This window comes from Oncorhynchus tshawytscha, linkage group LG20 (genome assembly GCF_018296145.1).
Source record: "Oncorhynchus tshawytscha isolate Ot180627B linkage group LG20, Otsh_v2.0, whole genome shotgun sequence".
Lineage (NCBI taxonomy): Eukaryota > Metazoa > Chordata > Actinopteri > Salmoniformes > Salmonidae > Oncorhynchus > Oncorhynchus tshawytscha.
Window position 1 is genome coordinate 41,855,097 of NC_056448.1, and position 25,776 is coordinate 41,880,872.

General features: G+C 41.8%; 1 protein-coding gene and 1 non-coding gene across 3 annotated transcripts in view; both read right to left on the bottom strand.

Moving 5' to 3' along the window:
• Window positions 1–17,204: 17,204 nt before the first annotated feature.
• Window positions 17,205–25,776, bottom strand: part of chd1 (chromodomain helicase DNA binding protein 1) — a 40,070-nt gene continuing 31,498 nt past the window's right edge. For both annotated transcript variants that reach the window (XM_042302693.1, XM_042302694.1), the window contains 10 exons: window positions 25,606–25,756; window positions 25,000–25,122; window positions 23,104–23,241; window positions 22,413–22,670; window positions 21,412–21,540; window positions 21,128–21,306; window positions 19,938–20,037; window positions 19,712–19,763; window positions 19,278–19,518; window positions 17,205–19,032 (listed from right to left, as the gene is read on the bottom strand). In XM_042302693.1, coding sequence (XP_042158627.1) covers window positions 18,666–19,032; window positions 19,278–19,518; window positions 19,712–19,763; window positions 19,938–20,037; window positions 21,128–21,306; window positions 21,412–21,540; window positions 22,413–22,670; window positions 23,104–23,241; window positions 25,000–25,122; window positions 25,606–25,756 — 1,738 coding nt within the window. In that variant the 3' untranslated portion in view covers window positions 17,205–18,665. The remainder of the gene's footprint in view (window positions 19,033–19,277; window positions 19,519–19,711; window positions 19,764–19,937; window positions 20,038–21,127; window positions 21,307–21,411; window positions 21,541–22,412; window positions 22,671–23,103; window positions 23,242–24,999; window positions 25,123–25,605; window positions 25,757–25,776) is intronic.
• LOC112220443 lies at window positions 22,746–22,873 on the bottom strand. The gene has a single exon (XR_002948877.1). It is a non-coding gene; the product is annotated as a small nucleolar RNA ACA64 (small nucleolar RNA).

Sequence of the window (25,776 nt, forward strand, 5' to 3'; positions counted from 1 at the left end):
GTTCGGGCTAGGCCCCTTAGTTCCGGTGAAGGGAAATCGTAACGCTACAGCATACAATCACACTCTAGACGATTCTGTGCTTCCAACTTTGTGGCAACAGTTTGGGGAAGGCTCTTTCCTGTTTCAGCATGACAAAGCGCGGTCCATACAGAAATGGTTTGTTGAGATCGGTGTGGAAGAACGTGACTGGTCTGCATCGTGTCCTGATCTCAACGCCATCAAACACCTTTCGGATAAATTGGATTGCCGACGGTGAGCCAGGCCTAATCGCCCAACATCAGAGCCCTACTTCACTAATGTGCTTGCGGCTGAATGGAAGCAAGTCTCCACAGCAATGTTCCAACATCTAATGGAAAGCCTTCCCATAAGAGTGGAGGCTGTTATAGCAGCAAAGGGGGGGGGGAACCAACTCCATATTGATGCCTATGATTTTGGAATGTCCACATTCTTTTGGTTTTGTGTAATACATGATTTGTTGTTTATTGTCTACTTCTTAGGTGCATATAATGTCCAGGGCATAACCCACCCTGATCGCTGTGTTCACCATTCTATTTCACTTCACATTTGATGATATCTGAAGTGAGATAGAAAGGTGAATGTAGCAAATCAGGTTGGTTCCACCAAGCTAATCATAATATTGATACATTGATAATGTAGTCAATGCTCTCACTGTGTGTGTGTGACCAACAAGTATCTTTGTTCTTTACCCCAGTCTCGTTAGCCCAGTGGCTAGTTAGCTAAAGTTAGCTAGTTGACGTGAAGCCTCGTCAGCATTTTCGACCAAAACTAGATGATGGGTGAGTCAAAGGCGAGTAGTGTTACTTGTCTAAAAAATACTAAAGAAAACGACTGTTCTTTAAAACTTAAGTTCCTCTTTATTCAAGTTAGTCAACTATTCAAGCATTGTGGCTCGCAGTCGGCATTCCAATTTATCCCAAAGGTGTTCGATGGGGTTGAGGTCAGGGGTTTGTGCAGGCCAGTCAAGTTCTTCCACACCGATCTCGACAAACCATTTTTGTATGGACCTCGCTTTGTGCTCGGGGGCATTGCCATGCTGAAACAGGAAAGGGCCATCCTCAAACTGTTGCCACAACATTGGTAGCACAGAATCGTCTAGAATGTCATTGTATGCGGAAGCGTTATGATTTCCCTTAACTGGAACTATGGGGCCTAGCCCAAACAATGAAAAACAGCCCCAGACCATTTTCCCCATCCACTAAACTTTACAGTTGGCACTATGCATGGGCAGGTAGCGTCTTCCTGGCATCCGCCAAACCCAGATTAGTCCGTCGGAAGCGTGATTCTTCACTCCAGAGAATGTGTTTCCAATGGTTACAAGTGCTACTCAACACTTGGAATTTTGCATGGTGATCTTAGACTTCTGTACGGCTGCTCAGCCATGGAAACCTATTTCATGAAGCTCCCGACTAAGAATTTTTCTGCTGACGTTGCTTCCCGAGGCAGTTTGGAACTTGGTAGTGAGTGTTGTAGGATTTTTACACACTACGCGCTTCAGCACTTAGCAGTCCCGTTATGTGAGCTTGTGTGGCTTGCCACTTCGCTGCTGAGTCGTAGTTGCTCCTAGACATTTCCACCTCACAATAACAGCACTTACAGTTGACCGGGGTCAGCTCTAGCAGGGCAGAAATTTTATGAACTGACTTGTTGAAAAGGAAAGCATCCTATGACGGTGCCACGTTGAAAGTCACTGAGCTCTTCAGTAAGGCCATTCTATGGAGATTGCATGGCTGTGTGCTCGAGTTTATACACCTGTCAAAAACGGATGTGGCTAAATTGCTGAATCCACTAATTTGAAGGGATGTCCACATACTTTTGTATATATAGGGTAGCAGGTATGGGTAGCTGCAGCCCGGAGTATAGGCGAGTGAGTGTATGGAAAGCTTATCAGCAAAATAGGCAGATTTGTTACCACTCAGGCGTTTTGCGTGGCTGATTGGGCTGCACCACGAGTCGATAGTAAGCTGGCGACCAGTGCTCCGGTGTTGTGCCTGCCGACTTGAAGTGCTTCCTACTTGAAGTGCGTCCTACTGGGTATCAAGGTCGTGTCGCCATCGGTAGCTAATGTGGAGAAGAAAAAAAATCTCACATTTATTTCAAGTAGGAAACCAGCTTACACAATAAATAACAAATATTGATAACCATCTAGATGTCACCTTGATACATACAGTGCATTCGGAAAGTATTCAGACCCCTCAACTTTTTCCACATTTTGTCACGTTAGACTTATTCTAAAATGTATTAAATTACTTTTTTCCCCCTTATCAATCTACATACAATACCTCATAATGACAAAGCAAAAACAGGGTTTTTAGAAATGTTTGCACATTTATTAAAAATAAAAAACAGAAATACCTTATTTACATAAGTATTCAGACCCTTTGCTATCAGACTCAAAATTGAGCTCAGGTGCATCCTGTTTCCATTGATCATTCTTGATGTTTCTACAACTTGATTGGAGCCTAAATTAAATTGAGTACCGACTAAATTATCTGAATACTTGTCTAGCTCTAGGAAGAGTCTTGGTGGTTCCAAACGTCTTACATTTAAGGAGGAGGCCACTGTATTCTTGGGGACCTTCAATGATGCAGACATGTTTTGGTACCCTTCCCCAGATCTGTGCCTTGACACAATCCTGTCTCTGAGCTCTACAGACAATTCCTTCGACCTCATGGCTTGGTTTTTGCTCTGACATGCACTGTCAACTGTGGGACCTTATATAGACAGGTGTGTCCCTTTCCAAATCATGTCCAATCAATTGAATTTACTACAGGTGGACTCCAATGAAGTTGTAGAAACATCGCAAGGATGATCAAAGGAAACAGGATGCACCTGAGCTCAATTTCGAGTCTCATAGCAATAGCATGTTTTTTAATTTGTAAAAACTTAGAAAAAAAAATCTAAAAATCTGTTTTCGCTTTGTCATTATGGGGTATTGTGTGTAGATAGATGAGGGGAAAAAAAATGTTGAATCCATTTTTTAATAAGTCAGTAACTTAACAAAATGTGGAAAAAGTCAAGGGGTCTGAATACTTTCCGAATGCACTGTACAGTCTACTATTCAATGGGGAGGGCATGAACGGCAACAACACCGGGACACAGTGCCCTTTGCTCCCGCTTGACAAGTGCTACTGTCCGGCAACTGCATGGGAAGTAGCCAATATCTGGTTGAAAGTCATACTTGATCACACGCATACAACGCATGAAGCAACAGAACACCCGTCATCAATACTTAAGTCAAAGATAAACAATCGTCAGTTTTATAACGTAAAATGTACAATTATTTGTGTAAAACGAACAGCGAAATACGACTCAGACTCATCCTCTGGCTTAAAAACATCAGTTTGGTAGCTCAATGAATGGTATTGCATTGGTAAGAAATGGAAGAGGGAAAAAAACTGCTAAATCAAAACCGTAAAAGCAGAATGCTTTTGAAACACCCACTCTTTTCCACACTCCCACTACTTTCCTTTTGACACACCCACTACTTTCCTTTTGACACACCCACTCCTTTCCTTTTGACACACCCACTACCTTCCTTTTGACACACCCACTCCTTTCCTTTTGACACACCCACTCTTGTCCACACACCCACTACTTTCCTTTTGACACACCCACTTTTTTCCACACGCCCACTTTTGATACACCCACTCGCCCATACTCAGGTCACCATATTTGGATGCAGCTAGCCCCTTCTCCGAAATAGGTGCGGCAACTTCCTCTGAGGTGGGCCTTTAAGGATGTGATGCATAGAAATTGTGCACATAGAATGGATCTACTGCATATCAGACTTGCTTTCAATGAGAATGATAGATCTATAACATTTGGCGGGTCGCCCTCAAAGCTACATACTGGACCTTTTAAAAGTGCAGAGCAAAAAAGAGCTGCAGATAACTTCTTTATTGAGGAACATTTTACTTACTAGGACTGTGTCTCACCTACAGATGTAGGATCTTAATTGTATTACCCTATTGTTGCAGGAAATTTCCTGCACAGCAGAAAATGCGAACTTAGTGGATTCAAGGTTTAAGCTTCTGTTTGTAATTTTCACTTTACATGTTCCACTTGATTTGCCCTAATAAAAAATGTATCAACCCCTACACAAATGTAAATTAATTACACTCCACACAATCATTCACATTTCATGTTGCTGCAGGATTATTTTCCTGCTGTGAGAAACTGGTCAAATTAAGATCCTACATCTGTAGCTATCTTAATAAGTCACTCTGGATAAGAGTCTCTGCTATGACTAAAATCTAAAACGTAAGAGACTGTAATATACTGTATGCAAAATGTGAGTGTGTGTGTTGGCAGTTCCCAAATTAATCTGTATAATGATGAAATTTGATATTGAGACCAGTTGAAAGATTCTAGTATATTCTACTAACAATACGGACGTGTTCATGTTCTTTGCTCAAATTATATCCGTTTCTAGTTTACATGTCATAGACAATTCACCTGTTTGGATGTTTTAGGGAACCATAATGCTGCCTGCTAAGGAGCTACTGCTGCTGGCCACTCTGGAAGAGTTGACTGAGAGAGGAGGAAACCTGGAGCAATTTCAGTCTGCCCATATTTCCCCCCCATCCCAGAGAGCCAGCTGGATGACCCTGACAGGCAGGACACAGTGGATGAGATGGTGCAGAGCTTCGGCCCTGAGGACGCTGTGAAGATCACACTCAGGATCCTGAGGAATTTAAAACAGTTTGATCTTGCAAAAAAAGTTAAAGATAAACTACAGACAAGTTATTCCATGCTCTAAAGGCTTTACTGACTTCCCCTGGAGCAAGTGGAGACCAGGAGACCTATGATGACATTGAAGATGGTGCAGGTGAAGAATATGTCGTCATGTGCTATGATGATCTAGTTTGGGGGTCACCACAACCTCACACATAACCATTCCTGATGGAGAAGATGAAGAATATGAGACCTGTGATGTCATAGACATCACCGCCACTTCCTGAGAGAGCAGGTTGAAGTGCATGAGATCTATGCTAACATACAATTATGTCTGTCATTCAGTTTTATTTTCAACTGCTGAAAAAGTATGACAAATAATTTAACTTTATTTCCAAAATGCTATATCCACAATTACATTTAATTTTTTTTTCATCAGAAATGATTGCATATGGGTGTCTTCGTGTGTGTGTAAAGTATTACTGTTCTCAGATTTTTAATTGAGATTTTAGATGTGTGCGAAAATTATTTTTTGTTGTTGTTGCAAAACACTATATATCCATTGTGGAATGTTTGTATCCTGTATATTTGACTGTGATGTGGTTGTCTCACATAGCTATCTTCAGATAAATGCACTTACTGTAATTCGCTCTGGATAAGAGCATCTGCTAAGTGACTAAAATGTAAATGTTTTGAATTATTTAATTAATATTTGTGTGTCACAATGTATCATTTGTACATTTCTTTATAAAATGTTTAGTTATTTGATGCATTTGACTGTGTAAAACCAAGCAGAACTACTTATTTATCTGAGTGAGGCAGATATGTAGCATTTAGCTAAATAACATGATTTATTTGTCTATCTGAAATGAAACCATCAAGTGATAGACATGTATTTGTTTAATCTGTCATTGAACAACCCCATGCAATGATTACATAGTGAAAAGAACACACCAATTTCTTTCATAATTTATTTTAACAATAGAAGCTCATTTAACAACATTTCTGAAAATGGATATCTAGCGTTTTGGAATTAAACTCTTCAATAGTTCAACACTGATTATTCAGTAAGAAGTCATCTACTGCAAAACAATAACCTGTTTTCACTCTCTTTCTTGCTCACAGATGGCCTTTACCCCAATATCAAACCTCAACTAAAAGGGATGCTGAAACGCAGTCTCTCATTAAACGATCTTCAAGTCAGAACACCATCCTCGTCTAGCAGAGTTTCCTGTGACAAAGGAGAATACATCAGCTTGATTAGCAGTTCTTTGAGTGCCTTGGACAAAAAGCGGTTGAGCAGCAAAGCCACTGAAATGTGCCTCACAATGCCATTTGTTCCAGATCTTCTCCTCACTACTCTAGAGATGCTAAACGCAGAAGAGTTTAAGAGATTTTTGAGTCACCTGGCTCACTGCCTGCTGTCCATATTTTCCCCCATCCCAAGACATTTGGTCTTGGCATTTAGGCTTTGCTCTTTGGAGTGCTCTCCACGTGAGAGATTTTTAATTGTTCTGTTTTCTTTTTTTTTTTAAATATATATATATATAAAGGGACCCACAACGCTCACTGTTACAGATCTGCTGCAGGTCACTCTGATGAAAATGAGCAAAGAAATGTGGAGTAGATTTACGTTTTTCCTATCTGGCAGCCTGCTGCCCGGCTTTCCTCCAATCCCAGACAGCCAGCTAAGGTACGCCAATTTAGAGGTCACAGATGATAAGATGGTGCAGATCTTCAGCCCTGAGGGAGCTGTGAAGATAACACTGAGGATCCTGAGGGAGATGAATCTGTATAATATTGCAGATGAATTAAAGAGAGAACAGCAGAGGTAAGTGCAGGTTCAAATGTATTTTTATTTCACCTTTATTTAACCAGGTAGGCTAGTTGAGAACACCTTTATTTAACCAGGTAGGCTAGTTGAGAACACCTTTATTTAACCAGGTAGGCTAGTTGAGAACACCTTTATTTAACCAGGTAGGCTAGTTGAGAACACCTTTATTTAACCAGGTAGGCTAGTTGAGAACACCTTTATTTAACCAGGTAGGCTAGTTGAGAACACCTTTATTTAACCAGGTAGGCTAGTTGAGAACAAGTTCTCATTTACAACTGCGACCTGGCCAAGATAAAGCAAAACAGTGTGACACAGACAACAACACAGTGTTACACATGGAGTAAACAATAAACAAGCCAATAACACAAACAAATCAATGATACAGTAGAAAAAATAAAGTCTATATACAGTGTGTGCAAAAGGCATGAGGAGGTAGGCAATAAATAGGACATAGGAGCGAATAGTTACAATTTAGCAGATTAACACTGGAGTGATAAATGAACAGATGATGATGTGCAAGTAGAGATACTGGTGTGCAAAAGAGCAGAAAAGTAAATAAATAAAAACAGTATGGGGATGAGGTAGATAGATTGGGTGGGCTATTTACAGATGGACTATGTACAGCTGCAGCGATCGGTTAGCTGCTCAGATAGTTGATGTTTAGTCAGTGTGTTCAAACAAAGAGTGCCTCCGCTTCTTGACTTGTCTCATTATAGAATGTTAATGAATATATAATGTTTATGTTCCAAGTTCCTCCTTGATAATGTATATCAGAAGCACAGGTAACACTTCTATAGAGGGTAACTACAGTGTTTGTCATCCACCCCTCCCCTCTCAGTAATAGATCTGGAAGAGAAAATGCGATGTTCCTCATGTCATTGTCCTGCTACCTCAGTTGTAGACTAATAACTCACTAAATACAATTTGCACTCTTTGCTATCTGTTTTGTAGATTCTCCTCTCTTCCTGTAACCCAAATCTCCCTCTGTAGACCATGCCCTGTCATGCCTTCCCAGTCGTCCTTTATCTTAGCGAACGATCAAAGGAAGAGGAGATCGAGGAACGTATCAAAGTTAATCCGTCTCAAAGCTTTACTGATACCAAGGAGCAATGATTAAGGAATGTATTAGGAAAAGTCGACCAAGCCATGCGTATGACTGACCCTCTCCAGGTAATATAAGATCCTCACTGACAAGAAAGAAAGAGAGAAGTTATAATACATATATTTTATCTATGGGTTCAATATCTACTGGTATTGTTTTAACATTTTAGACATCTCCTGATAACTTGGTAACAGAGATATATGAGGAGAGCAGGGGAGCATACCGGTAACTTGTTCTTCTTGTCCATTTATATGAGAGGATAACATGTTGAAATTGATACTTTTTTAAAAGAATGTAAAATTAACATATCATGATGCCACGTCATTGTCATATGCTCTAAACAGGTTCAAGTGCCCCAGTGCAGGTCTGTTCCCAAGTGGTGGGTTTTTTGATGGAGGGGGAGGGGGAAGTGCTCTATTGGACAGTCCCCTGGGACAGGAGGCTTCTAGCACAGAGAGGCAAGAGGCCTGCGGGACCCCTGTTCAAATTCACGTGCCTTAAAGGGCCTATCTGTCAACTACAACTCCCACACTGTGAGTTTCATTCTAGTGAGTGACGATTTCATGAAAGACATAGTGCTTCAAGACCACTGTCATTCCGAATGAGCCTATTGTAATAATTGTTTGATATCTCATCATTTAGCTGTTATCATTACTCATCATTTAGCTGTTATCATTACTCATCATTGCCAATCAAGTCAGAGAAATAAGCTCCACATGTTCTTTTTCTTTCCCAGAGGGTGAATGTGACTTCCTGTCTGTAGCCCATGTGATGGATGACAGTTTGGAGTTTATCCGTGACGTTCAGATAACCGAAAAAACATGTTCATATTAAACATCAATGGATTCTCTGCTTATGGCATGGTCAGGGAAGATGACTCGCCCACTGTCCCTATACGTGCACTTATCTTGTTATTTTACAAACTCCCAGTTGTTCCTAAGAAGAGGTCCATCCTTAATGTGTTGTTGCTTCCCAGAAATGTTATGATCAGGGAGGTAAATAGATTAGAGGTGTCAACCAATACTTTGGCTGGAATTTGCATGTTTTGGTAACATTAATACTTGGATAATGTGTTATAGTTTAAACATTGGATAACAAAATGTTATTTTATGCAAACATTCAAAGGTACAGGAGGAGTGGAAGAGAAGGAATGGAGACCAACAAACCTACATTGAAACTAACGCTCACTGCCAACTAATCCCAAAGCAAGAATAACCCTCTCCACTGATCTTACAGATGAACATCAAATAAGACCAAAGGTGATATCTGATATGAGAATGTATTTGCACATTAAAATTATATCACAGACAAACTGTATTTTACACCAGGATGCAGCGTTTGTGGATATCGAATCCTATGAAAACTACATCCCAACATTTCAGTTGTTCTTACAAACTGTTGTTGAACAAGTTGATCTTCTCCTGAAAGAAAATGATGGTGCAGAGTCTGTGTGGGATAGACTTGTCTGGCTTCCAGGTAACACAAAGTTGCTGTACTAGTATTGCAGTTGTTGTTATTGAATTAGTACATCTTTATATCATAAGTTTTGGTTATAATAGACGCAGTCTTATATCACCGTTAATCAGACGGTCTTCTTTTCTCATTCGCAGTTTCACCAACAGAAATAATCTCTACAGGTAACTTGATATTCCACTGAGATTTACCATTTTAAACATCACAATTGAATGATATTACAATGATAAACAAAGACATTATGGAATTAAAGAAATCTGATTCGTAGTGCTGCTCCTGTGTAGTAAAAATAATATTGACTTGAGGTCATAATTTATCTTCGATGTTTAGCATACATCTTGATTTAATCATCCTAAACTGTATTTTACAAATAGTGTTTTCCCTCTCTCAGCGTCCGGCCCTCGCCCTGTAGCCCCTCCTGCCAATCCTCCTACTCTCTCAGGAGGGGACTTCATAACAAAACACAGAGTGAAACTGGAGGAACGCATGGGTGAATTGCAGCCCACACTCCTCAAGCTTCAGGACTGTAACGTACTGAACGATGTGGAGCGCTGAGAAGATTGACAACATGAGTTCACGGATCCAGAGGAACAAGGCCCTTCTGGACATGATTGTGAGGAAGGGACCTCGTGCCCAGGAACAGCTCTACCAGGCCCTAAAAAAGAGGACCCTTACCTGGTGGAACACCTGGAAGAGGAGACATCCTGACCATAGATTTGTGTGTAAGGTTATCCAACGGTTGTGCCCAAAATGACTACAACATGTATATGGACCAGGAGCCAAGAGATCAGGACAGGCTTGCTACACAGGTTCACTGACTGCAAACAGCAAGCTTCAGGACTTTGCTATTTAATGGCATTATATATGTTTTAATCTCTGTATAAAATACATATGTAGATGGTAAGTATATATTTATAAGCCTTTTTACATTTTCATGTCAGTATTTTATACATACAGATTTATGCATCAGTCATTTCTACAGATGTTCAATGTCGCTGGAATTTCTATCCGCACACTTGTGTTTTTATTGGTCTCATACTGTGATGGAGAGATGCTTGTATAAAAGTTGTGTCATTCTTGTCCATATAGAATGTACTGTATGAAAATGACCATATGCCATTCAACAGACTAGGCCTGGCTATATCTGTGGACAAGAGATCCATGCTAAGTGGTGGCAGGCACCCTGTTCTACAAAAACAAAAAAATACAATAACAGTGTGAGGGCAATGTTCCGTGTTCATAATGCTCAATAGTGTAAAGTTATATTACATTTGATCTGAGCTACTCCACCTGTGTCAAAACATCCTGGGTGTGTCATGTTTCCATTGAATAGCAGCTCTATCCTAGCACGTCGTCCCTCGTTCCAAAAAACAGTTCACACATTGATGAGCCGCTTCCGGACCACAGATTAAAAGGGCTCTGTTCAATCGGCGTCGCAGAAATGGATCTTTACAGCGTGATTGACATTTTAAGGAAGTGTTCCCGCTTTAGTGGAGGCTGCATTCACGGTAAACGCTGCATTCACGGTAAACGCTGCATATGTTGGCTCAATCGGAAATGACCTTTACAAAATGTTATTCGTCACATGCTTCGTAATGAACAGGTGTAGACTAATAGTGAAATGCTTCCTTGCAGGCCCTTCCCAACAATGTAGAGAGAAAGAAAATAGAAAAGTTATAACACATAATAATAAAAGTAAAAATAAATACACAATGAGTAACGATAACTTGCCTAAATACACAGGCACCAGGGCCGAGCCCATGTGCAGGGGTACGAGGTAATTGAGGTAGGTACAGTGCCTTCAGAAAGTATCACACCCCTTGACTTTTTCCATCTTTTATTGTGGTACAGCCTGAATTTTTTTAATGGATTAAATGTTAATTTTCTGGCACTGGCCTACACACAATACCCCAATGTCAAAGTGGATTTTTTATAAATGAATTAAAAATGAAAAGCTGAAATGTCTTGAGTCAATAAGTATTCAACCCCAATGTTCTGGAAAGCCTAAATAAGTTCTGGAGTAAAGATTTGCTTAACAAGTCATATAATAAGTTGCTGACATTGAATATCCCTTTGAGCATGGTGAAGTTATTAATTACACTTTGGATGGTGTATCAATACACCATCACTACAAAGATACAAGCGTCCTTCCTTACTCAGTTGCCGGAGAGGAAGGAAACCGCTCAGGGATTTCACCATGAGGACAATGGTGACTTTAAAACTGTTACAGAGTTTAATAGCTGTGATAGAAAACTGAGGATGGATCAACAGCATTGTAGTTACTCCACAATACTAACCTAATTGATAGAGTGAAAAGAAAGAAGCCTGTACAGAATAAAACATATTACAAAATATGCATCATGTGTGCAGCAAGGCAAAGTAATACTGCAAATTTTCAAGCATAGTGGTGGTTGCATCATGTTATGGGTATGCTTGTAATCGTTAATGATGGGCATTTTTCAGGATAAGAAGGAAACAGAATGGAGCTAAGTACAGGCAAAATCCTAGCGGAAACCTGGTTCAGTCTGCTTTCCACCAGACACTGGGAGACGAATTCACCTTTCAGCAGGACAATAACCTTAAACAAGGCCAAATCTACACTGGAGTTGATTACCAAGAAGACAGTGAATGTTCCTGAGTGACCGAGTTACAGTTTTGACTGAAATCTGCTTGAAAATCTATGGCAAGACCTGAAAATGTTTGTCTAGCAATGATCAACAAACAACTTGACAGAGCTTGAATAATTTTTTTAACAATAATGGGCAAATGTTGCACAATCCAGGTGTGGAAAGCTCTTAGACACTTTCCCAGAAAGACTCACAGCTGTAAGTTTGGGTGTGCTTTGCTGGTGACACTGTCAGTGATTTATTTAGAATTCAAGGCACACTTAACCAGCATGGCTACCACATCATTCTGCAACGATACCCATCTGTTTTGAGCTTAGTGGGACTATCATGTGTTTTTCAACAGGACAGTGAACCAACACACCTCCAGGCAGGGCAAGGGCTATTTGACCAAGGAGAGTGATGGAGTGCTAGATCAGATGACCTGGCCTCCACAATCACCCGACCTCAACCCAATTGATATGGTTTGGGATGAGTTGGACCGCAGAGTGAAGGAAAAGCAGCCAAGTGCTCAGCATATGTGGGAACTCCTTCAAGACTGTTGGAAAACATTCCCGGTGAAGCCGGTTGAGAGAATGCCAAGAGTGTGCAAAGCTGTCATCAAGGCAAAGGGGGGCTACTTTGAAGAATTTAAAATAAAAAATATACACTTTTTTGGTTACTACATGATTCCATATGTGTTATTTCATAGTTTTGATGTCTTCACTATTATTTTAGAATGTAGAAAATAGTACAAATAAAGAAAAACCCTTGAATGAGTAGGTGTTTCCAAACTGTTGACTGGTACTCTATGTAAATAAAATAAAAATATAAACCTGTTTTTGCTTTGTCATTATGGGGTATTGTGTGTAGATTGATGAGGAATTTAATACATTTTAGAATAAAGCTGTAACATAACAAAATGTGGAAAAAGTCTAGGGGTCTGAATACTTTCTGGATGCATATAACTAGGGGTAAAGTGCCTAGGCAACAGGAGAGATAAATAGTAGCGTATATGATGAGTCAAAAAAAATGCTGCTTAAAGGGTTAATGCAGAGGTACTTATTGTTGGAGCCAAAGCACACAAAAAATCTGACGGCACATTTGAATTCATGGGCAATAAAGACAAAACACCAGGTAAAAAACCAAGGTATTATTTTAGAATCTGAACTCAATTTTGAATCACAGATTAGGAATGTGACCAATAGAGCTTTTTACCACCTGAGGAACATTGCCAAGGTGCGGCCGTTTCTCTCTCAGGCTGATACAGAGAGACTCATCCATGCTTTTATTACAAGCAGGCTTGACTACTTTGATGCTCTCCCATCTGGTCTATCCAAGAACGCCATTAGTAAAGTGCAAAGCAGAATGCTGCAGCATGAGTACTGACCAAGACCAGACAGAGAGCACACATTACTCTGGTTTGAAGGTCTGCACTGGCTGTCTGGAGTTTTACAATTCATTTTAAGATTCTTCTATTGGTTTTTAAATCCTTTCTCGATTGTGGACCCCAATACATGTCAGACATGCTTTTAAGTTATGTACCCAGTAGATTCCTCAGGCACTGGCCTTTTAACTATCCCAAAGCCTAGGACCAAGAGGCATGGAGAAGCAGCCTTTAGTTACTATGCCTCCAGCCTCTGGAACAGCCTGCCAGAGAACCTGGGGGGGGACAAAACTGTAGACATATTTACAATAGATCTTAAAACAGACCTTCTTAGCCTTACTTTTCCTTTTAGTCGTTCAGTTTTTGTTATTCTTACATTTATCCTCTTATGGTTGTTGTGTAGTAAATATGTTTTTATTATTATTGTTTCCTGTGAAGCACATTACGTTGCATTCCATGTCTGAAATGTGCTGTATAAATAAAGCTTGATTTGATAGTCAGGGTTAACTATTTAGCAGTCTTATGGCTTGGGGGGTAGAAGCTGTTCAGGATCCTGTTGTTTCCAGACTTGATGCATCGGTACCACTTGATGTGTGGTAGCAGAGTATACAGTCTATAACTTGGGTGGCTGGAGTCTGACAATTTTTAGGGCCTTCCTCTGACACTGCCTGATATAGAAGTCCTGGATGGCAGGGACTTCCGCCCCAGTTATGTATTGGGCCGTACGCACCACAGGAGGTTGTTGGCACCTTAATTGGGGAGGATGGACTCATGGTAATGACTGGAGTGGAATCAGTTGAATGGTATCAAATTCGTTCAACACATGGTTTCGATGCCATTCCAGCCATTATTGTGAGCCATCCTCCCTTCAGCAGCCTCCACTGGTACGCGCTACCCTCTGTAGTGCCTTGCGGTCAGATGCCAAGCAATTGCCATACCAAGCGGTGATGCAGCCAGTCAAGAGGCTCTGTGGTGCAGCTTTAGAACTTTTTGAGGATCTGAGGGCCCATGATTGTTTCAGCGGGGTAAGAGGCGTTGTTGTCAAGACTGTTGGTGTGTGTGGACCATGATCGATCCTGAGTGATGTGGACAGGAACTCTCACTCCACTACAGCCCCTTCGCTGTGAATGGGGACGTGTTTCCTGTAGTCCACGATCAGCTTCTTTGTCTTGCTGATGTTGAGGTTGTTGTCCTGGCACCACATTGCCAGGTCCCTGACCTCCCTACAGGCTGTCTCATCGGATCAGGCCTACCACCGTCATGTTGTCAGCTACTTGGTGTTGGAATTGTGCGTGGCCACGCAGTTGTGGGTGAACAGAGAGTACAGGAGGGGAGTAAGCACACACCCCTCAGGGGCCCCCGGGTTGAGGCTCAGCATGGTAGATGTGTTGTTGCCTACCATCACCACCTGGGGGCAGCCTGTCAGAAAGTCCAGGATCCAGGCTTATGGTAGAGAAATTAACATTCAATTCTCTGCCAACAGCTCTGGTGGACATTCCTGCAGCCAGCATGAAAATTGCACTCCCTAAAAACTTGACATCTGTGGCATTGTGTTGTGTGACCTTTTATTGTCCCCAGCACAAGGTGCACCTGTGTAATCACCTTCTTGATATGCTACACCTGCCAGGTGGATGGATTATCTTGGCAAAGGAGAAATGCTCACTAGCAGGGATATAAACAGTTGTGCACAAACATTTTGAGAAATAAGCTTTTTTGTGCATATGAAACATTTCTGGGATCTTTGTTTTCAGCTCATGAAACATGGGACCAACATTTTACACGTTGTGTTTACATTTTTGTTCAGTTTCGACAGATTACCTTGGCGTTCTTGGGCACAGGGACTATAGTGGTCTGCTTAAAACATGTAGGTATTACAGACTGGTTCAGGGAGAGGTTTCAAATGTCAGTGAAGACACTTTCCAGCTGGTCAGCGCATGCTCGGAGTACGCTTCCTGATAATCTGGTTGGCCTTGGTGCCTTGTGAATGTTAGCCAATATAAGACCTTTTAAACAGGTTATGTTGAGCTTGATCACAGTCCGGAACATCTAATGCACTCATGCATGGTTCAGTGTTGCTTGCCTCGAAGCAGGCATAGAAGGCATTTAGTCTGGTAAACTCGCAGCTGGGTTTCCCTTTGTATTCAGTGATAGTTTGCAAGCCCTTCCACATCCGAAGAGCATCAAAGCTATCATTTCTAGGATTTGACCTCGTCAGAGGTCGAAGCAGGATTTCTTAAGCGTCCGGATTAGTGTCCCGCTCCTTGAAAGAGGCAGCTCTAGCCTTTTGCTCAGTGCGTATGTTGCCTGTAATCCACGGCTTCTGGTTGGGATATGTACGTAGTCACTGTGGGGAGAACGTTGATGCACTTATTAATGAAGCCAGTGACGGCTGTGGTAAACTCCTCAATGCCATCGGACAAATCCCTGAACATATTCCAGTCTATGCTAGCTAAACAGTCCTGCAGTTTAGAATCTGCGTCATCTGACCACTTCCATATTGAGTGAGTCACTGTTTTGTTAAAGCAGTTTGGGCTCTGGCTGGGCCACTCAAGCACATTAATTAGACTTGTCCCGAAGCCGTTCCTGCGTTGTCTTGGCTGTGCATTTAGGGTCGTTGTCCTGTTGGAAGGTCAACCTTCGCCCCAGTCTGAGGTCCTGAGCAGGTTTTCATCAAGGATCTCTATACTTTGCGCCGTTCATCTTTCCCTCAATCCTGAGAAGTCCCTGCCTCTGAAAAACACCCTCACAGCATGATGCTGCCACCACCATGATTCACCGTAGACCGTGATGCTTGATATTCAGGCCAGAGTTCAATCTTGGTTTCATCAGACCAGAGAATCTTGTTTCTCATGGTCAAAGTCCTTTAGGTGCCTTTTGGCAAACTCTGTGGGCTGTCATGTACCTTTTACTGGAAATTGTCTTCCTTCTGGCCACTCTACCATAAAGGCCTGATTGGTAGAGGGCTGCAGAGATGTTGGTCTTTCTGGAAGTTTCTCCCATCTCCACAAAGGAATTCTGGAGCTGTCAGTGATCATCGGGTTCTTGGTCACCTACCTGAACAAGGCCCTTTTCCGATTGCTCAGTTTGGCCGGGCAGCCAGCTCTAGGAAGAGTCTTAGTGGTTCCAAAATTCTTCCATTTAAGAATGATGGAGGCCACTGTGTTCTTGCGGACCTTCGATGCTGCAGAAATGTTTGTACCCTTCCCCAGATCTGTGCCTCAACACAATCCTGTCTCGGAGCTCTATGGACAATTCCTTCATCCCAATGCCTTGGTTTTTGCCCGCACATGCACCGTCAATTGTGGGACCTTATACAGACAGGTGTGTGCCTTTCCAAATCATGTCCAATCAATTGAATTCACCACAGGTTAACTCCAAAGGGTCTGAATACTAATACGGTATGTTTTTTTATATTTTTAAATACATATGCAACATTCTAAAAACCTGTTTTTGCTTTGTCGTTATCGGGTAGTGTGTGTGATGAGGGGGAAAAATGGAATCCGTTTTAGATTAAGGCCGTAACATAATGTGGAATTGAAGAGGTTTGAATACTTTCGGAACGCACTGTAATCCATTTAACAGGATGGGAGGATAACAGTGGAGGCTGCAGAGGGGAGAACGGCTCAATGGCCGGAACGGCGCAAATGGAATGGCATCAAACATCTGGAAGCCATGCCGTTCGCGCCAATTAAGGTGCCACCAACCTCCCGTGCATGAAATTGAAACATGCTAATATCAGGTACTTTGACCTCTATTGTTTATCAGTTAGAAAATGCTAAAGGTTAACTGTTGGTGACAGTAGCTAGGTAAACAACCCCAACTTGTGGATTGTATTTTCTCATAGTAAGTTACCAAAAAAGTTATTTGTTATTTGGGGGAATGATCTATTTAAAACTTCCAGGCATGCCTCCTGTAGCTAGTGATAGCATAACCACAGATTTTATGCTGTCCTGGTCCATTGTCTCTTAAATCGGTTGAGGGAAAGATGGATTCTGGGTCATAGTTTAATCCATTGTAAAAAACTGGGGACCACTGTTACAGGACATAATCCAGAATTCCAGTATTGTGACATCTGCACCAACACGAAGACCATTCCAGATTACAAGTGAGTACAGTGATTGAGTTTAATGACTTTATAAACTATATAAAACAATGATCTTAAAAATCCATGCATTTTCAGTGTAAATTCATTTTGAAATATAGAGAAAAAAAATCTATGTACAACTGAACTGTAACAGCAGCTTCACTCCGGCTGTTCACCAGAAATACACTTGGCTGCATAGAAGGTTTGACATTATTGCCTATGTTAAAAAAAAAGAAAAAATGATTTCTGTAAAAAGACTAGTTTATTTGAGATCTTACAGGCGTATTGTATTTGATAGACCCCTCCTGGTTTTCCACGACATGTTTGAGTAAAACTTGAGCGTTCAACTCGTCTATTCCGACATGTATTCACAACAGAATTCACAAAAGAAACAAATAAACGAAGAAGTTGCTTTAGAGCCCTCAAACTCAACTCTGGACCTCCAAGCTAGTTCACTGCTTTTTTTCCCATTCTTCTCCTCTAATCAGGGACTGATTTAGACCTGGGACACCAGGTGGGTGCAATTAATTATCAGGTAGAACAGAAAGCCAGCAGGCTCTGGACCTAGTAGGCTAAGAGTTGAGTACCCCTGCTCTAGGGGAATAATGAACTAATAGAATATTTCCCCGTTTACCAAAGTTATTCTGAATAGCATTTATCATTAAAGTTAAGTGTTGTACGAAACTGACATTTAAAACGGACAAAAAAGCCTGAGTTGATGGGGAAAGGTAAGAGTTGTAATAACAAACCCAAAAGAGCCTGAGAAGAAAAAAGCCCATTGATTTACTATTTTACAATAATTTACAGTAGTATAATTCGTGAAAAGGGACATTTTAAATTGCTCACAAAAAAAATCCTGGTTATTTTACAGCGGAGGCAGAAATTAAATAATTAAAGCATGATGCAAAAAAGAAAAAAACAGATCGTCAAGGTGGTCACTAGAAACACTGTAAACGAGGTACTTTGGAAGGTGAGCCCAAGTCATTCAGACTGCTTTTTGACGAGACCCTTACATCCACTCTTAGCATGATTATGAAAGAAATACATAAACGTTACTTTTCTTCTTGATTTAAACACTTCTTTAAATAAACGTGAAAACCACATTAAAACGTGAGAGAGACAAACAGTCAATAGCAGGATCCAGTGTCGTGGGTTGGTGAGACAGCACTCGAGGGTATTTGTGTCCGTTGGAGTAAAAAAAGGCGTCCATTTTATAAAAATAATAAAAGAAACTATGCTGCGACACCGATGGCACAGCTTTTAACTCTTAAATACAAAAATATGCAATTTGTCTGCCAACCCGCTCCCGCCGCCATCGTTCCTGGGACGTGGTCCACCGTTGGAGATAGGACACCACAGATACAGTGCGTAGTACAGCTTTGTTTACTTCCACAGTCCCCATAAGGCATTTCCTGTGTTCAACGCATGTCTATGGCTGATACTCTCCCCGCTAGGCTAGCTCCTCCAGCCCAGGCCGATGCTGGCGGTTATGTCTTGCGGCTGCTCCAGATTTGCTCTGGCGTGCTCTTGTGGTCTGACGAGTACTCGAAGGGCGACCGGTGGCCTAACGGCGAGCGTCCGTCGTAGGGCGAGCGCTGGTCGCGTGGCGAGCGTTGGTCACGCGGCGAACGGGGACCGCTGGCCGATGCCCGTTGGTCCATCTGCCAGTCTGCGTGGTAGCGGTAGGAGTCCCCTCGCGATGACGACTTGTGGTGGCCCGATGAGTAGTCGGAGCCCGAGTGGTGTTCGGAATGGGAGCGGTGGTCTGAGTGGGAGCGCTCCTTGCTGTCCATCCGTCCGTCTCGGCCTGACCGGTGCTCGTCCACCTTCCTGTGCTTACTGTCGCTGTAGTATCTGATGAAGAGGACACCGTGAGCAAGACTGACCAGCACAGAAAACCAATATACAGAAATTATTAGTTACAGAATTGTTTGATCCACAATGGGACCAATTTATTAAGCATCGAGTTGCACTAGATTCTAGAACTAATGCCCCAAAACCTAATCAGTAGAACAATAATGAAAATGCCCTGAATTGGCACCAACTTGAAAAGAACCATTTACCAAAAAAAGCCTTTAAGAGTATATAGTTGGTCTTACCTGCTGTCCTGCCGGTCTGACCTGTAGTGGTCTCTGTGGTCTTTGCCGTTGCTGAAGGCCGAGTAGGGTCTCTTCCTGGAGTCCCCCCCGCTCCCCGACATCCTGCTGTAGGGGTCGGAGGTGTGCCTGTCCCGGCTTTCGCGGTCCTCATGGTAGCGCGACGACGAGTGATGCCTTTCAGAGCTGTAGCTGTCCCTGCTGCTGTCGTCGTGGTGAGAGTTGTCCTTCAGCCTCTCCATGTCTGGGCCAAGAGGAGAGGAAGAAGAACCGGGATTAATAAGGCCACACACACACTTGCTTGCTTTTCTCATTAATATTTGTTTTATGTATCCCTCATTTAACGAGGTCATTAAGATGACGACCCCCCCCCCCCAAAAAAAGAGAAACTAGTCCAAGATGGTGAACAAACAGACTAAAATGGTGAGAGTTCATACCTGCATGTTTAAAGCCATGGGTATTTACAGTGCTAGTGATCCCATCTGCTGCCTGTAAAACAGATCATAAAACGCTGCCATTAAAATTCTATTTGGAAAGATAAGAAATGCAATCTATATTTGTATCACTTTATTGCCCAGTTAAGCCTTTATGAAGTGATTGAATTGTATTTTCATATCCCCGACATGCTAGAACAGCAACTCTTTCATCAGGGCTTATACATACCTGAGCGTTCTCTTGTCTTTTCTTGATTGCGTGCTTATACAGTTTATGCAATTTTCTTGCATCAAATTCTGTAAATTTTGAAACGAATATCCACAGGTTTCTGGAGATAAGGGGGGGGAGTGATTTAAGTCAACACTGGTCATTGATACAACGAGCCCCATAACAAAGTAATGGTATGACTGCAGTCAAAGGTACATAACCGGCTCAGTTGGATTGGTAAAGGACATACATCGACATGCCCTGAGCTCTGTTTCCATAACCCCAGTGTTATGAAACGTTACAAAACTTCTAATCAGGAAATTAACATTCTGTCAGTTTGCCAAGGCCATTGCCTGTCCTATCTCCCCAAGGATGGGATGATCTTCAATGTTGTTTGTATTTATAAAAAAGCAATACAGCCTGTGTGAATCTGTAAAGGATAATCAACGAGGGGCTATGCGTTTTCTGGAAAATAATGCACAACGTGGAAGGTTTGTTCCACAACACGCTAGAACGCATAGAGCCCCAAGTTAATTATCCCTTTTTGGCTATAATTTAACACAATTACAGCTGAAATGTGTTCAACATCCACTGAAGTAGCTAACAAGTTCACTAGACAGCTACAGGAGTTGCCTTGGTAACCAAACAGACCAAATCAGTCCTAGTTTGCCAAATCGAATTCCACAATGCCAATAATGTTTTCAATTCGACTTTTGTGTTCAAAAGCAGCTCAAACATGTAAGAATGAACTACAGCCATTGAATTGTACCGTGTAAATATACTGTGTGTGATAAGGAAATAATGCACCCTCTAGAATGCCCTTCAAGCCAATCAGAACGAGTATTCAACAATCATGGTATATCAGACATTATAAACTGGGTGGTTGTTGCCCTGAATGCTGATTGGCTGACAGACATGGTATATCAGACTGTATACTGCGGGTATGACAGAGCATGTATTTTTACTGCTCAAATTACGTTGGTAACCAGTTTATAATAGCAATAAGGCACCTCGGGTTTGTGGTATATGGGAAATATACCACAGCTAAGGGCTGTATCCAGGAACAGCCATATACCACACCCCCTCGTGCCTTATTGCTTAAATATACCACGGGTAAAAAACAGTACCACGTATATCAGAGAGCTTGATCTTAAAATCAGCAAATTGATTGTAACAAAACGCTGAATGTGAAAAAATATCAGGCGCATTACTTTCTCCACTGTTTGATCTGCTCGGGGTTGGAGTACTCCTTCAGACACTCGGTGATGTGGTCTCCGATCTTGATGAGACACTGGCGCGTGTGCTCCAGCTGCTCGCGTTCCGACAGGCCCTTCTCCGGACGGTCCAGCTGCTTCAGGGCCGCCTTGACCGGTCGCATCCTCTCCTTACACTGAGGGACACAGACAGGATATACACGGTTAATGGAGGGCCAAAATTGGTAAGGCAGTATTTTGTTACCGTCCCGACTCACTGAGCAGACTTGTGTGTGACTTACCACACTGAAGGTCTTCTGGTCCAGTTCCTCCGACTCCTCCGAGATGTTCTCCCCCACTGCTGTGATGTGGACCGGAGTGTCAGAGGTTTTCTTCACCTTCTCCCGTACCTCAGTCTTCACCTCGCTCGGCTGCAGGAAAAAACAGTCACAATTAATAAGATGCTACGCAGAGACATTATAAACCTTGTAAATAAGACACCAAAGATCCTACATGCTTAACACAATAAATGACTAATAATGCACAAAAATGTGTTAACACCACACATGGAAAAAAGACAAGTGACCAACCTTGACTTTAGTGCTAATACATTTATCATATTTGCAGTGCAACGAACTGCACTTCAAGTTTTTCAGTCCCTTCCAACTATTCACAATGTGGTGAGGTCTTACCTGGTCATGTCTAGAAGGGATACAGCTTTTGTCAGTGTTTCCTCTATATTCATTTAGCAGCAGCGGACTGTTAAATTGTTGCCGCCACTCCAATATATATATATATTTTTTTTTATTACTTAAAATGATCAAAACCAGATAAAGTAAGTAGAAAAGATAATGGAGTTATATATATATATTTTTAAATAAGATCATCTTTGAGAATTAACAATCACCAAAATAAAAACTAGAGTCAGGGAGAATCAAAAATGTACATAAATGTGACGGGCGACCCCATAGATTTTTATTATATTATGTTTGAGTCACTCAGATAGCGAACATGTCAAAGGCTATGACAACATGTGTAGAATTGCAGGACATTTGCTTTAAACAGCAACATTGTCTATGCAGTCAAGAGTAGGGCGTCAACATTTTTAAAATTGGCCACGCCCACTACCCCCCCTAGCCACCGCCACTGAAAAAAAACACCTAGGGGAAACACTGTCAAATGAACATCAAATGCATTTTATCTAAGCCCAAACCCTTTCCAAACCTTAAACCAATTTTCCTAACCTGCTACAAACAATCTAATCTTACAGAAGCTGTATCCCATCTAGTCAAAACTATCTTACCTTCTCCCCTGTGACCTCTTCCTGTTCATGTACTGGATCCACGGGCTTGGTTTCTTTCTTCTCTTTCAGGTCCTTCTCTTTCACCTCGCGGCTCTCTTCTTTCTTCTCCTTTTTAACCTCTTTCTTCATCTCCCTTTCTTTGGGCTCCTTCTCCTTCTCCTCCTCTGGCTCGGGCTCCTCCTCTGGCTCAGGCTCCTCCTTCACCACCACGCGCTCCGTTCGGCCCCTTCTGGGTGGCAGCTTTACCGGGACCACCTCCTGGGAGGTGGAGAGATGGTTAGAATAGCTTGACAGCCTCGATGCAAGATTACCTTAACTGAATTCTATACGTATGCTTGTGGGCACATGGGTTTAATCACACTGCTATACAGAGCAGGCAATAAGCTTAACGTACCACAGTAATGTAGGCCCAGTTCTCTCTCCCTTGACAACTGATATATCCAAGGTTATTTTCAGACTGGGCCCATACATTGAGTTTAGCTGACTGATTACTGGGGTTAATTTGATCTGTTACTCGTTGTTATTTCTTTAAGGGATCCCTTGTCTACTATCCACAGCCATAAGGAGTCTCCGATCATAGTTGGAATAGGGTAAAGTTGCCCCTAGATGCTGAACTCTGTTCAGTTTGGCATTTTCCCCACTAATGGCTAAGGTTAAGATTGGGGGAGAGGAAGCTGATCATTCCACATACCTTTTCCTCCTCAATCTCGTCCTCTGAGGACTTGTCTGAGTGGGGCGTAGAGGACGGACTCTTCACCACTTCGTCCACCTTGGCTGGCTTCACAGCTTTGGTCTTCTTACTCCTCGGTTTCCTCTTCCGCCAATTGGCCTACAACAACAACAAAAAGGGACTTAATTCTTAATTCATTCTTTACAACGAATTGAAAAAAACACATGGGCCCTTGAAATAGAATGTGTGCTGGGTTTTGGACTTGTCAATGTCACAATTGAATGTTTAAAATGAGTGATTAATCATCCTCCTGGTGATTATATTTGCCACACTTGGGTTTGCATTCTCTGATGGCCAAAGCCAGCTCAATCATTGGTCCATACATATATAAAATATGTAATACTATTTATATATATTTTTCTTTTTTCTCCCACCATAGCCTTTGAGACACTTGATACGTTGTTGACGATGATAAAACTGCAGACAGTTTGTCATGACTAACTTCTTGTTTTTGACACCAACTAAAACCGCTCAACTCTTCACGTTATTAGGAGGAACTGACACTCTGTCATACAGACCAGACATGACAAAGAGACCAAAAGAGGTCTCTGCTCTGATCAAATGGCAGCATCCACGAGATCAACAACATTCGTTAAAGCTAGCCTGGGATTGGTACATACATTTTTGGACTTGATAGTCAGCGATGCACAAAGTTAAACAGAATATTGTCCGACTTCCGCAACAACTAAGAACGTGAAGCACAAGGCTACAGTTCTCCACTGTTTGTCTTGCAGCTATCACATTGCTGCAGAGTGAAGGGCACCACAGCATAAGCGCAGGTACTCCTTTGGAGACAGTACGTAGTCTTGTATCGTGCAGCTCGTTGGACTGGACTGTCAGTTATTGTATCGTGAGCATAGTCAATGAATTTAAAAAGCTTCAATTCCCTCGCTTTCATCCCTCATCTGCATACCAAAACAAGTGGCAAGGCGGCCGCTTTGTTTTGAGAATCCCAGACCAACTTTAACGGTGGACTTCTTAAGGTGTAAATGTGAGACTAAATGAAACACTACACAACTCCTCACCTGCATATAGCTAGGAATGCAGACAGAGTAATTCATAATCTTATTGCAGAGGAACTGCCAATGGAAAAGGAGATGCACTAAAGCACACAGACTGTGTATTCACCTTATGACACCTGGCAACAACAAGAGCACATCCAATTTGTTGCAATTGTTTTCCTCCTTTCCCGGTCCATTCACAAACAAGCAAAATATTGTTAAAAATGAAATAAAATTGTGCCAAGAACTAAAATACCATGCACATAACATGAAAGGTATGTTTGTTCTATGTTGAGGAAAATATTTAACAAGTTTGTTTTTATAAAGTATAAGCACTCCGGAAGCCCACATTAGTTAGCATTCTCTTTGGCTTTGACTGGCGTCGCTAGCTTTGTGGCACAACAGCTAGCAATTATCCTAATGTTATCTCCACAAAATGCTATCGGCATGGTTTCGGTCATTGATGTTGTGTCTAACATTTACCATTTTATGCATTGAACTTTGATTAAAAAAAGGGATACAGCCTGTATGGATTACGACCATTTGATACAGTCTAATATGCTAACTAGCTAATGACGCCAGTCAAAAGCTATGAGAATGCTAACGAACGTGGGCTTCTGAGTGCTTATACTAAGTAAAAACAAGCATACGGTTTTCCCTCTACAAAGAACTAACACAACTTTCAATTTTTTGGGCACATTATTTAAATAGTTTTGACAAAAGTAATTCATATTTTCTTGTTCGTGAATGGGCTGGGAGGAGGAATACAATTACGTTCGATCAGGAATTGGGTCAAGTGGGCGTGGCAACATAATAGTGTGTGAAGAGTGTGATCCAGCCAGTTATGGACACGTACCGTCCCTGCTTGCCTCTGTGCTTCCTTTTTGGCCAGGTCCTTGCTCAGTAATTTGATAAGATAGTCTGCTCTCGTCTGCAGTTGCTTGGCCTGTGGCTTCTTGTCAGGGTCGTCTGGTAGGAGCTGGTTCACACAAAGGAACAGATGCGTAAATTAATACAACTATAACACAAAAGCTCTTACCTAGTAGTAGTAGTGATGGTAGTAGTAGTAGTAGTGATGGTAGTAGTAGTAGTAGTAGTAGTAGTAGGTTGTAGTGGTAGTAGGTTGTAGTGGTAGTTGGTTATAGTGGTAGTAGTTATAGTGGTAGTAGTTATAGTGGTAGTAGTTATAGTGGTAGTAGTTATAGTGGTAGTAGTTATAGTGGTAGTAGTTATAGTGGTAGTAGTTATAGTGGTAGTAGTAGTAGTAGTAGTAGTAGTAGTAGTAGTAGTAGTAGTAGTAGTAGTAGTAGTAGTAGTAGTGGTAGTAGTAGTAGTAGTAGTAGTAGTAGTAGTAGTAGTAGTAGTAGTAGTAGTAGTAGTAGTAGTAGTAGTAGTGGTAGTAGTGGTTTTTAGAGTAATATAAAAACTGTGGTGCACATACATGTAATTTATTCAGACTCACCTTGTGTGTCAGGTTGAGGTCAGGGTCCATTTTAATCATTTCCCAGCTGCCGTAACCATACTCGTAGATTCCTATGAGCAGGCTAGAGTCGTCCTCCTTGCCCCAATCAATGTCAAAGTGTGCTGCCTTGGAGTGGCATGGAATTGTGTACCTAAGAAAAGAGAAGGGTTT